This window comes from Melitaea cinxia, chromosome 17 (genome assembly GCF_905220565.1).
Source record: "Melitaea cinxia chromosome 17, ilMelCinx1.1, whole genome shotgun sequence".
NCBI lineage: Eukaryota > Metazoa > Arthropoda > Insecta > Lepidoptera > Nymphalidae > Melitaea > Melitaea cinxia.
Window position 1 is genome coordinate 4,347,942 of NC_059410.1, and position 13,245 is coordinate 4,361,186.

Here is a 13,245-nt window from a genome sequence, read left to right on the forward strand (position 1 = left end):
TATCAATTCAACTAACAGTTTCATATATGTTTTTAACTAAGATATGCATATTTTAGTGAACCTTAATTGTACAAACGAAGTGTGTAACAAATTAAACCTAAAGCTACTTGTGTTCATTTATTTAATTGTGTTTTATATGACACTTAACGTCTAGTTCAAAAGAAATTTTATTTAAAATTGTGACTAAAGTGGCAGTCAAATATATATCGTATCTACATAATAACTATTTCATATAATTTAATGTATTTCTTTTTACTATTATTACAAGTACATTTCACTTAACCTACTAATATGTATACATGTTATTAAGTTTTTACTAATTGTAAGTATTATAAAGCACTGTACAGGTTTTTTTTTTTAATAAACGTAGATTACACTAATAAGGTTTCACGATTATTATATTATGTACATAAAACTTCGTCGATCTAACACTAACAGCATGAGACCTATATTTTTCATTTGCTGGTAATTTCAAAGCTACATGAAAATTTCAAATATTAAGTTCCGCTGAAGCAGCTGATACAACTCAAGACGGTGACAGTTCACCAACTTTATGAAAGTACATCAAGGGTTGACTGCTAAAGGCAGGCGTGAGGGTTGTGGGAACACCACCGGGGCCACAGGGGAGCAGCGTGAACGCCCTTGGATATTAATCGAGAACGTTGGGTGTCGAGTCGAAGATATACATCTGCAGTGGCGCCTTCGACGCGATCAGACCACAATCTCTCGGCCAATGCGGCAGTTCGAGGCCAAACCCTGGCGTCTAAGCCTCCAGAAGCTAATTGTTCCGTCCACTGACAAGCAGCGCCCCCCTCTATCCTCCACTGCTCTGCTCCCGTAGCTACCGATGGCATTTCCTCTATCCAAGGTCTATGCTCATACATCTGCTGCCATGAGCGATACGGTCCACAATGGCCGTCAGAGCTATCCCGCCAGGAACCGAACCCGCAGTCAAGATACCACGCATCTACGTGTGATATCACCGTACGGTAGCCCGCGTCCAATACAGCTCGAGATTCAGGCCAACGCGACGAGCCCCATACTTGGATTCCATACTGCTTCTTGTCGAGTCGTTCCAAGTATGGCGACTGTGTTAGTCGGGATGACCAGAGGAAAGTTAATTGGGGAGTTTTGCCTCCGTTAGCTCGTTCTAGGGCAAGCATAGCGCGTCGTGTAAAATCAATCCATAGCTCCATAGGGTCGGTGTCGTTGAAGTGTTGCGCCCAGCAGCGTTCCGACACTTCGTCGCCTCCAAGATGGAAGATATCGTCGACTCCGGTGAGCTCGATAATTTCTGCATAAATACGTTCAAGCAGCTTATACACGTTCGGGTTTCGAGGGTTCAGTTGACCGCAAGGTGGTTCACCGCAGTACGTACTCCACGGTTCCACTTCGACACAATGCGCTAAATGACCAAGCCCTTCAAGCGGGCCCCACGTCCAAGCCTTGCCAACATGAGCCGGAGCATCTACTTCAATAAGCACACGTACTCCACGAAGTCTCGCCCTTCTGACTATAGTTTTAACATCGTCTGTCGTATAAATAGCTCCGGGTCCGTACGCCCCGTGTTGCGCTAGCTGTGGGGCGCTTGTCAATCTTAAAGGAAACGATTGAGAGTCACTTATGTGCCAATGAAACGTGTTCATTTTACATGCGCCCATTGCGTCTATTGTGCGTAGAATGTCACTAACGGGAAAATAATTTCGGGCCGTATCGAGAAGAAGTCCTCGATATCGGAATTTCGGAGCGTCTTCGACTGTAGCCGCTTCCAGTGCTAAGAGTGAACTAGTGTAGGGATCTAGCCAAACTAATTGTGACAAAGTTTCGAAACCATGTCTGGCCCCGCTGAAGGAGTGCGCAGTTATGTCAACCACGAGAGATTTCCCAGAAGGTCGAAGGGCTAGTTTGTAGCTCTCGTCTGTGTCTAGTCTCATGCGAGGGTCACCGCTGCCGTTAACAGTGACACGAACGAGTACGTCTCGTGTGGCTGAGTCAGATCGTCTTCTTTCAATTCCTGCGGTTCTTTCGAGTGTCTTTAAGTCATCGCGCATCAAGTCAAAGGCATCGTTGAGGTGTTCGGTTACTTCTCGAGAGGGAGAGGCGAGTACTTTGAGAGAGAAACCGCTGGACCGGACGCGGACAGCAGCAGTGGCCAGACTGACGGGTCCGGTGGGTTGCGGCCATAGTTGTGTGGAAGCACACAGCATGTTGCATGTCGGAAGGGACTGCAGAACACTCGTTTCGGAAGCCAGAAGCCTCTCGCAGCGATCGTTTCGACAAATCCACGACCATTGTGGTTCCACACCCCTGAAATTGATGATAACGAAATGATTAAATAACTAATGATTAACGAATCAAATTGGATTAAAGTTTACTTTATTCACTATCGAATCAAAAATTTATACTAATACTAGCTGACTCGGCAAACTTTGTCTTGCCGCTAAACGCTATTTGAAAATTTAGGGTTGTATGTATTTTTAATGCCAAATCATAATAAAATAAAAAATAAATAATTTATCTATAAATTAAAAAAAGAATTCATTTTCATTCAATTCATTTTCTCTTTAATCCTACTGCTCCGCACTATTTAAAAAATCGATTTGAGTTTCTCTGTAATTCTCACGAACGGCCTCTCCGTTCGAAAGAAAGTCTGATATTGAAGATCCCTCAACATTCTACATCCTTTTACTCTAAATCTTTTACTGTGGAAGCTTGTCGTCTTTAGAAATCATTACCACTGTCTATAAAGAATGCTCAAACATTAGAGACATTTAAAAAACTCACAAAAGAAACGTATTTATCGTCTTAATGTATGTCAAGCAATTTTATTTATATGAGTACTTTATGCTATGATGTTTTGTCTTTCATTTAAAATTTATCAATTTTTTTTTATTCATATATATGTATTTGTGTATGTATATGTATGTGAATGTACATGTATATGTGTATGTATATGTGTATGTACATGTATATGTGTATGTATATGTATATGTGTATGTATATTTTATTTATTTATATACTTTATTGCACTAAAAATAATGTACAGAAAAATTATACATAAAGTTGATGGCAAAGGTGGAGTTATCTCTAGAAGAGATCTCTTCCAGTCAACCAATGGTCATGAGAGAGAGTGTCATATAGCGGGGAACACAGTGCAAGAATATGTGTATATCTGAATGTATGTATATGTATGTAAATGTATTTGGTGTGCATGGTACGTATGTGAGTATAATACGTTATGTACGTATGTGAGTATAATAGGTTCATGTGTATGTTACATAACATTTTTGCGCCCGATCCCACACTTCTTATTTAGTCCTCTGCCCAAAGGTTGTCTGAATGAGATCGCTGTATTAGCGATAAGGCCGCCTGTTGCAACTGATGCAAATTCTATTTTTATATATCATTTGTTATGCTGTTAAAACCTTGTATTAGTGTACGAAAGTGTAAATAAATAAATAATTAAAAATTTTAGGGGTGGACTACCCTTAACGTTTAGGGGGATGAAAAATAGATGTTGTTCGATTCTCAGACCTACCTAATATGTACACAAAAATTTATGAGAATCGGTCAAGCCGTTTCGGAGAGGTTTAACTACAAACACCGCGGCACGAGAATTTTATATATTAGATTAAGAAGATAAAATAGGGGGTCTATTTCAAATTTTAATAAGAATATCCCACAAATCGACTCTCAGTTTTTTGTGCCCTACTAATAAGTAATAATCATTAATTGTATTTGTCACGCTACAAATGTTTTCCCAGTTTATAAAACTGTTTGTTTCTTAGAGATTAGGACTATGAAGTCATATTTGGTAAGAATGCACTTTGCTATTTTTGTATATTGAATTTTTCTTGCTATACATTAAATGTATGGAACAAGTACATCACACCATCACAATAGTCTATCGCAGTCCACTGCTGAACGTAGGCCTCCCCAAGTTCGCGCCAAACAACCCGGTTTCCAACAATCATCATCAAGTCTCCAGGCAACTTTACGTAGCTCTCGTCTACCTGTTACGATTTACGCCTAAGCTGAACCAACCAATTTTGTTGAAACTTGATATTTCATTTCAAATATTCCTTGATCAAATGATACAAAATCCGCCAGTCCCATTGATCTCAATGTGGTAGATTAAGCTCCGATCCTTCTCCTACATGGATTCAATTATCAACAACAATTGACTCACGTCAACATAGACTGCAGTGGTCGATGCGCAGAGTCATCAGTCTGCTGTCGCCAGTACAGCACAGCGGCAGCGGTGCAGGCGGCCGCCGCTAGTAGTACTAGCGCCCGCCTCAGTCGACCCACGCGCGAGAAGTTTGAAGACACACTCCGCCATTGCGCCTCGCCCCAAGACTTCATGGCACTAATGTTTGATCACCTGCAAAAATAAAAAATATCCTGAATTATTTTACATTCGATTCTTTCGTAAATAGTTGTAATTTATATGATTCAGTCTGTAACATCCCACTGCTGGGCAAAGGCCCCTTTCCCCATGTAGGAGAAGGATCAAAGCTTAATTCACCACGCTACTTCAATGCGGGTTGGCGGATATGTTCCCTACTATGAGTAAATATCGCTATCAGGTGTATATGATAACAACCGGGACCGATGGCTTAACGTGCTCTTCAAGGCACGGTGGGGAAACCCATAAGGACTGCACGAACATCCAGACCACGGCAAACATCTGTATGGCCAACAAAAATATTAGCGCAACAGCCACAAACCAGTACTGTGACCGTTGCGCCAACGAGTTGTCGAAAAATATTTAAAAAAAATTAATTAGTTATCAGTATCAACGGTAATTCATAATGCGCGAACAAATAAAAATTATTTATATGTTCACTGATGATTTTATTTATATTTTAAATGTATCATCATTCATTCATCCTTTTAACCGACTTAAAAAGAGTAAGTTCTTAATGCGATTCTGTTTTTATGTCCTTTCAGTTTCATCCCTCACGAGTTTTTACTGGAATTGTCGATTTTGATGATACTTTTTTATTCAAAAGCTGGTGTTTGTTTTGTTGTGCCGATTAAATTTGAGCGAAATCTGACGAGTAGTTTATTGTGTTATTCTTTATGATGTGTTTTATGCTATACTTGTCGATGTATATTGAAGTAGGTTGTATCTGTTTCAGAACAACTACTATGATATGTAATGCTGTATAATGTATGCTACTAGCATAACCGACAGACGCTGTCCTATCATGCGAACTGATTATAGTTGAAATAGAAAAAAAAAGATCTCTATAGGGACACTGTAATCACCTAACAATTTCGTAGAAGTGCAACGACAAATATCATTACACAATTTCTTTATACATATTATCTCTATGTAAGTTCACTTACTGAACCGTATAAAATAAATTTTATAAGGTTATTTACATAACGACTCACGCGTCTACGTATTTTATGTAACGAACATTAAATTAAAGTAAAACCTAATTAGTGTAAAATACTTCAGACTTCAGTATTCCCACGCGGATTACTGAAGTCAGAGTTTATTGTAAAACAACGTTCTGTAATTATGGCGGAAGTACATAAACGGATAGGGAAGTACATTGTTCAATGTCAGCATCGTACGCGTTTGATGGAAGTAGGCTTGTCAAGAATCGGAGAGAACTTTTTTTAAGCATATATATTATACATATTTAAAAATAGATCCCTTGTAACGTATATTTTTATTCTTCGTTCATTCTCTTAACAATTATTTCGTTTCGTCGAATTGCTGTTCTTCTTTGCTAGACGTTTCGCTATTAGCGTATTTCGTGTGACATAGGGCTGCGTAAGCAACCATTGGTGGGGTTCGCGGTGTAGATTAGGCTCAGCACTATATAAGCGCTGGTGCTGTGCAGCTCCTTTCTTTCCCTTTGTCTTCAGCCTCGGTCAGGTTCGGGGTGCGATTTTGTTAGGGTCCTTGGCGTGGCGGACACGCGCGGTGCCGTTGTTGCCGGTGATACCACGTGGCAGAATTTTGTGGGTTGGCTGCTAGGACCCCAACATCTACGGTAAAGAACTGCTCAACCTTTTCGATCCTTCTTGTGGCTTGTGCTGTGCTGGAGCACGGATCAGCATCGGGATTCTTCCCTCTGGCCGAGCAAAATTTTTTTAACCCCGGCTGACATCGTGGTGGAGATGGTGTCGTGGAGTTTGGACAACTGAACTCGAGAGACTGGCGGGTGATCATCCAGGGAGTTTCTGCGGAGCCACGTGTCACGGAGACCCGCTATGATAAGTGACCACAGTTAACCTCCACCCACGTGTCAGAAGTAATTCGAACCCGCAGTGTAGTTTAAATTAATATTAGATTAACCAAAAATGTATTTCGGTCCATAGGGTAGATTTAAAATAATTTTGGGGTTGTGTTAAACTTCGTTTAATCCATAAAAGGAAGATAAAGTTGTTTGTTCATTCAAACTTGTATTAAGCTTAAAATTGTGTTTCCTTGTATTAAATTACTTTCTACATTAGTCTGATTTAATTTTGTTCTCCAATCCAATCTGACGGCTAACTTTTTTTTAAATATATATTTACCTCTCTGTGATTTAGTTCGTCGCGTTAAGAAAGAATTAATATTCTCTTGTTCTGTGCTCTTTTAATTTAATTACATTTACATATATTTATTACATATTTCTTTTTTAACGCGCGAAACGCTAAAATGTATAATGCGCATAACTTCCAAAATATTGCATAGAATTGGATATTGTTTTTGTGTTCGATATTCGTCAGGACAAGGATTGTATAAGACAATAATTAAAAAAAAATATAGATATATCACGTAAATAAAGACACATTCAAAGTAATCGCTAAAAAAAACGTAAAATTAATCAAAATAAAAGTGAATTAATTTAAAATATCAAAAGCAAAAGTAAAATTACTCCAAGATCAGCGCAAGACGTATAAAATTGGCATTGGTGATAAAAGATATCCGCGTGTCTATTTCTGCAGACAGACGAGCTAAAAGGCGCCCTAGATGTCGGGGCTTTTAGGTCACTCGGCGCTGTATTGCACCTTTTGATTTATAAACTTGATGTTTACGGTATCTATTTTTAAAACTGCGATATAAACTTTTCATGTCTGAACTAAAATTAGAGCAAGGAAAATGAGTTATTTAACTGTACATTTTTAAGTATCAATCTACTTTTTTCTTTTTAATTTGTTATCCATATTGTTTGAAAATTGCTTAAATACAAAATAGATGTTATTATTCTGCCTTGTGTGTTGTTAGTACGCCAATACGCCTAATGTCCTGTACAACTCGGATACCAGAGACAATAGACCTTTTTTTTTTTTTACGTGGGGAAAATCCATCATGGATACCCTCCAGCGCGGGGGCGCCAGAGGGTTATGTCAGACTCCTACTGACTAAAAACCACCACGCGTTAGCAGTCATCCGCCTGGGTGGGGCGAGAGGGGTCGCGCTAGCATTCGCCACCTCGCCTCAGCGGTAGGCCCGGACAAAGCTTCCGGGCCCCGGCATGATGGTGGGGTGGCCTCGCTCACAACAAGGCCACCCCTCAGACGTATGGGGTCGTGTCGTCCGGCCGGCCGAAGTCCCCCGACTATCGGCCGCCGACCCCACTATTACGAGGGGGAGAGGAGGTGGGCAAACCGCCTTCTCCTTGCTCCCGTACGTCTGCGCCGGAGTGGGCCAGCAGAGGCGTCTTCCTCTCTGGCCCGCTCCGCGGTCTCCTTCTGCGTCATTACCTCTTCGCAGAAGGAGACCACCGCCTGCCACGATCTCTCGCTGTCAAGCATGGCCTTTACGACACTCGGCAGCGAGAGATCCCGTCCAAAGAGACAATATACCTAACCTAACCTAACCTCTCCTCTGAGACCTGGGATATACGAGACATTTTTTTACATGCATTAATATCTTCTTGGTGTACAATATACTTATTATATGACTATTTCTACTCGATGTTTTATTAGAAACCTGTAAAAATATAATTTATACAATAGGAGAGCTGTAACCACGTGAAAAATGTAACCGCTACATTCAAATTAGTAATAATATTCTTATTATAACTACTATATGTAATAAAAGTATAGAATATTTATTAAGTGATAGTATTTTCTTTTATATTGAACCAAGTCGAGTTATTTAATCCTTAATTTATAACGACTTACAACATTATAAACAGGATCAATTACAATTTCCGTTTGTTTTTCCAATTATTGCAGACGTCTTTGAAGTTTAAAGGAGGGGGAATTTAATACGGTAGGTAATTCTTTATTCCGAGCCCACTCATTGTTTTCATTTCTTTATACGCGGAAACGATACAAAAACGCCGACGAACAAATATCAGGTAGTAGGTTATTATAAAATGTTCTATCTTCAACAACTTTATCCAAATAATCACAATGTTAGTTACCATACTCCTCCGAAACGGCTGGACCGATTTTTATGAAACTTTTGTGAATATCGGGTAGGTCTGAGAATCGGCCAACATCTATTTTTCATACCCCTAAGTTATAAGGGGAGGGGGATAAGGGGGTTAATAACATATGACATGGCAAAACAACGTTTCCGGGGTCAGCTAGTTTTAATATAATTTTTTTAAACGATATAATCTTAATATATATAAATCTCGTGTCACAATGTTTGTCCTCAATGGACTCCTAAACTACTTAACCGATTTTAGTCAAATTTGCACACCGTGTGCAGTTTGATCCAACTTAAAAGATAGGCTATATTTTATTTTGATATATTATGTTATTATTATATTTCAGAAAAAAATAAGGTGATACGAAGTTCGCCAGGTCAGCTAGTTTACTAATAAGAATATGTAAATCATTGATTAGTAAGCTAATCAATGAATTGGATGAACAATTTTCTAAATTGCGGTGTAAAAATTTGAAGCCATAGAATGATATGACGCCTTATTTTTTAAAGATTTTATTTAACTTGCGATGTTTGCATGTAACTTTATATGTTTGTTAGGGCGGTACCTTGCAACTCAATTTTAAAGCTAAACAACACTTTATATTGGATAGCATTGCTAAGCGCATAACTCGAGAATGACTCGACCAATTCGTTTATTTCGAATTCGACCAATTAATTTATTTTTTTGTACGTTCCTTAAGACCCACGGAAGATTTTAATCATCATCATCATCATCATCATTACAGCCTATACAGTCCACTGCTGGACATAGGCATCCACAAGTTTACGCCAAAAATAACGTGAACTCGTGTGTTTTGCCCATAGTCACCACGCTGGGCAGGCGGGTTGGTGACCGCAGTACTGGCTTTGTCGCACTGAAGACGCTGCTGCCCGTCTTCGGCCTGTGTATTTCAAAGCCAGCAGTTGGATGGTTATCCCGCCATCGGTCGGCTTTTTAAGTTCCAAGGTGGTAGCGGAACTGTGTTATCCCTTAGTCGCCTCTTACGACACCCACGGGAAGAGAGGGGGTGGCTATATTCTTTAGTACCGTAGCCACACAGTACAAGGTTTACAAGGTTTTAATACTAAAACAAAAAGTAAAAAAAAAAATAAAAAAAAAATATATTTTACTATTAATTTTTAACAGAACGAAGTCTGTCCGGGCAGCTAGTAATATTATATACTAGCTGTGCCCGCGGCTTCGCCCGCGTTGAAATTAGTGTGTCACAAAGTTTTGCCGGCAAACTTCCAGTGAAACTCTCATCAAAATCGGCTTAGCCGTTCCGTAAACCTTCCTCTTGCCAATGGTGGAGCCCTCTCTACAATGGTGAAACCGCATGAAAATCCGTTCAGTAAATTTTGAGCGAATCGATCACATACACTTTGGGGACTTTGTTTATAATACACTAACTGTTGCCCGCGATTACGTCCTCGTGGTTATGAAGATATGTATTACTATTAAGATGTTTAACGCAAATTATTTTTTTATTTCAGTCACTTGAAATACTTATCAAACTGAGTAACTTTTTAAACGGCACAATTTAGTATAATTTAATAGTTATTTTTATAAAACCTCTCTATACACCACATTTTTAGTTTTATTTTCAAGCTGTATATGTTTCATACAAAATATCAACCCCAATTAAACCCACTTAGCGGTGTAATATCGTAAAATCCGTTCTCAGCGGACGTCTGCTATCTATAATCTACCTCCCTGCCAAATTTTATCTTTGTTCAAACTGGATGGATAGACCATCCAGCGGTTTTGAGTTCTCGTGATGAGTGAGTCAGTGACCTTTCTCTTTTATATATATAGATTACGATGCATTATTTGGACACCTCCTCACCATCTATAGAGTATATATTTTAAATTTCAAGTCTCTTACTTCAAGAACATAAGACTTTCATACAAACTTCCGACCCCCGTTTTATCCCCTTAGGGGTCGATTTTCGTAAAATCAGTTCTTAGCGGATGTTTACGCCCTATAAGGAACCTACCTGCCAAATTTCAAGTTTGTAGCTGTTATAGTTTCGGAGATTGCGTGATCAGTGAGTCAACCTACGATCCCCCGTTTTAACCCCAAAAAGGAGTTGATTTCTAAAGATACATTATTTGGACACCTTTTCACCATCTATAGAGCTTACATTTTAAATTTCAAGTTTCTTACTTCAAAAACATAGGACTTTCATACAAAGTTCCAACCCCCGTTTTACCCCCTTAGGGGTTGAGTTTTGTAAAATCCGTTCTTAACGGATGCCAACGTCTTATAAGGAGCCTATCTGCTAAATTTCAAGTTTGTAGGTGTTATAGTTTCGGAGATTTCGTGATTGGTGAGTCAACCTACCATCCCCCGTTTTAACCCCAAAACGGAGTTAATTTCTAAACATACATTATTTGGATACCTTCTCGCCATCTATAGAGCATACATTTTAAATTTCAAGTCTCTTACTTCAAAAACATAGGACTTTCATAAAAACTTCCAACCCCCGTTTTACCCCCTTAGGGGTTGAATTTCGTAAAATTCGTTGTTAGCGGATGTCTGAGCCCTATAAGTAGCCTTTCTGCCAAATTTCAAGTTTGTAGGTATTATAGTTTCGGAGATTTTGTGATGAGTGAGTCAAGCTATCATCCCCCGTTTTAACCCAGAAAGGGAGTTGATTTCTAGAGATACATTATTTGAACACTTTCTCATCATCTATAGAGCATACATTTTAAATTTCAAGTCTCTTACTTCAAAAACATAGGACTTTCATACAAACTTCCAACCCCCGTTTTATCCCTTTAAGGGTCGAGTTTCATAAAATCAGTTCTTAGCGGATGTCTACGCCTCATAAGGAACCTACCTGCCAAATTTCAAGTTTGTAGCTGTTATAGTTTCGGAGGTTTCGCGATGAGTAAGTCAGCCTACCATCCCCTGTTTTATCCCCAAAAGGTAGTTGATTTCTAAAGACACATTATTTGGACACCTTCTCATCATCTATAAGGCATACATTTTAAATTTCAAGTCTCTTACTTCAAAAACATGGGACTTTCACACAAACTTTCAACCCCCGTTTTACCCCTTTAAGTATTGAATTTTGTAAAATCCATTCTTAGCGGATGTCTACGCTCTATAAGGAGCGTTCCTGCCAAATTTCAAGTTTGTAGCTATTATAGTTTCGGAGATTTCGCGATGAGTGAGTCAGCGTACCATCCCCCGTTTTAACCCCAAAAGGGGGTTGATTTCTAAAGATACATTATTAGGACACCTTCTCACCATCTATAGAGCATACATTTTAAATTTCAAGTCTCTTACTTCAAAAATATAGGACTTTCATATAAAATTCCAACCCCCGTTTTACCCCCTTAGGGATCGAGTTTCTTAAAATCCGTTATTACCGGATGTTTATGTCCTATAAAGAGTCTACCTGCCAAATTTCAAGTTTGTAGCTATTATAGTTTCGGAGATTTCGCGATGAGTAAGTCAGCCTACCATCCCCTGTATTAACCCCAAAAGGGAGTTAATTTCTAAAGATTCACTATTTGGACACCTTTTCACCATCTATAGAGCTTACATTTTAAATTTCAAGTCTCTTACTTCAAAAACATAGGACTTTCATAAAAACTTCCAACCCCCGTTTTACCCCCTTAGGGGTTGAATTTCGTAAAATTCGTTGTTAGCGGATGTCTGAGCCCTATAAGTAGCCTTTCTGCCAAATTTCAAGTTCGTAGGTATTATAGTTTCGGAGATTTTGTGATGAGTGAGTCAAGCTATCATCCCCCGTTTTAACCCAGAAAGGGAGTTGATTTCTAGAGATACATTATTTGAACACTTTCTCATCATCTATAGAGCATACATTTTAAATTTCAAGTCTCTTACTTCAAAAACATAGGACTTTCATACAAACTTCCAACCCCCGTTTTATCCCTTTAAGGGTCGAGTTTCATAAAATCAGTTCTTAGCGGATGTCTACGCCTCATAAGGAACCTACCTGCCAAATTTCAAGTTTGTAGCTGTTATAGTTTCGGAGATTGCGTGATCAGTGAGTCAACCTACGATCCCCCGTTTTAACCCCAAAAAGGAGTTGATTTCTAAAGATACATTATTTGGACACCTTTTCACCATCTATAGAGCTTACATTTTAAATTTCAAGTTTCTTACTTCAAAAACATAGGACTTTCATACAAAGTTCCAACCCCCGTTTTACCCCCTTAGGGATCGAGTTTCTTAAAATCCGTTATTACCGGATGTTTATGTCCTATAAAGAGTCTACCTGCCAAATTTCAAGTTTGTAGCTATTATAGTTTCGGAGATTTCGCGATGAGTAAGTCAGCCTACCATCCCCTGTATTAACCCCAAAAGGGAGTTAATTTCTAAAGATTCACTATTTGGACACCTTCTCGCCATCTATAGAGCATACATTTTAAATTTCAAGTCTCTTACTTCAAAAACATAGGACTTTCATACAAACTTCCAACCCCCGTTTTACCCCCTTAGGGGTCGAGTTTCGTAAAATCCGTTCTTAGCGGATGCCTACGTCTTATAAGGAATCTACCTGCCAAATTTCAAGTTTGTAGGTGTTATAGTTTCGGAGATTTCGTGATGAGTGAGTGACCTTTCGCTTTTATATATATATTATTATTATTATTAATATAGATTATAGATAAAAGAGGTGTCAAATATCTGACACCAAATTTGAAACTTTGTTTTGGCTGTTTGTATACAAAAATGTATAACAAATATATAACGAAATATTTAAGATTGTTAATTGCTGACAAATTAAACGATTTTTGTGAATAAAATGTTATCATTGCGCTTTTAATTAATACAGTGTTTTAGTTAACCATAAAGTTTTCTCAAAAGGTACAAAAC

General features: G+C 38.7%; 1 protein-coding gene across 1 annotated transcript in view; it reads right to left on the reverse strand.

Moving 5' to 3' along the window:
• Positions 1-342: 342 nt before the first annotated feature.
• Positions 343-13,245, reverse strand: part of LOC123661588 (probable beta-hexosaminidase fdl) — a 59,706-nt gene continuing 46,803 nt past the window's right edge. The window contains exons 2-3 of the mRNA XM_045596539.1: positions 4,190-4,384; positions 343-2,307 (exon numbers count right to left, since the gene is read on the reverse strand). Of these exons, the coding sequence (XP_045452495.1) occupies positions 579-2,307; positions 4,190-4,365 (1,905 nt within the window). The 5' untranslated portion in view covers positions 4,366-4,384 and the 3' untranslated portion in view covers positions 343-578. The remainder of the gene's footprint in view (positions 2,308-4,189; positions 4,385-13,245) is intronic.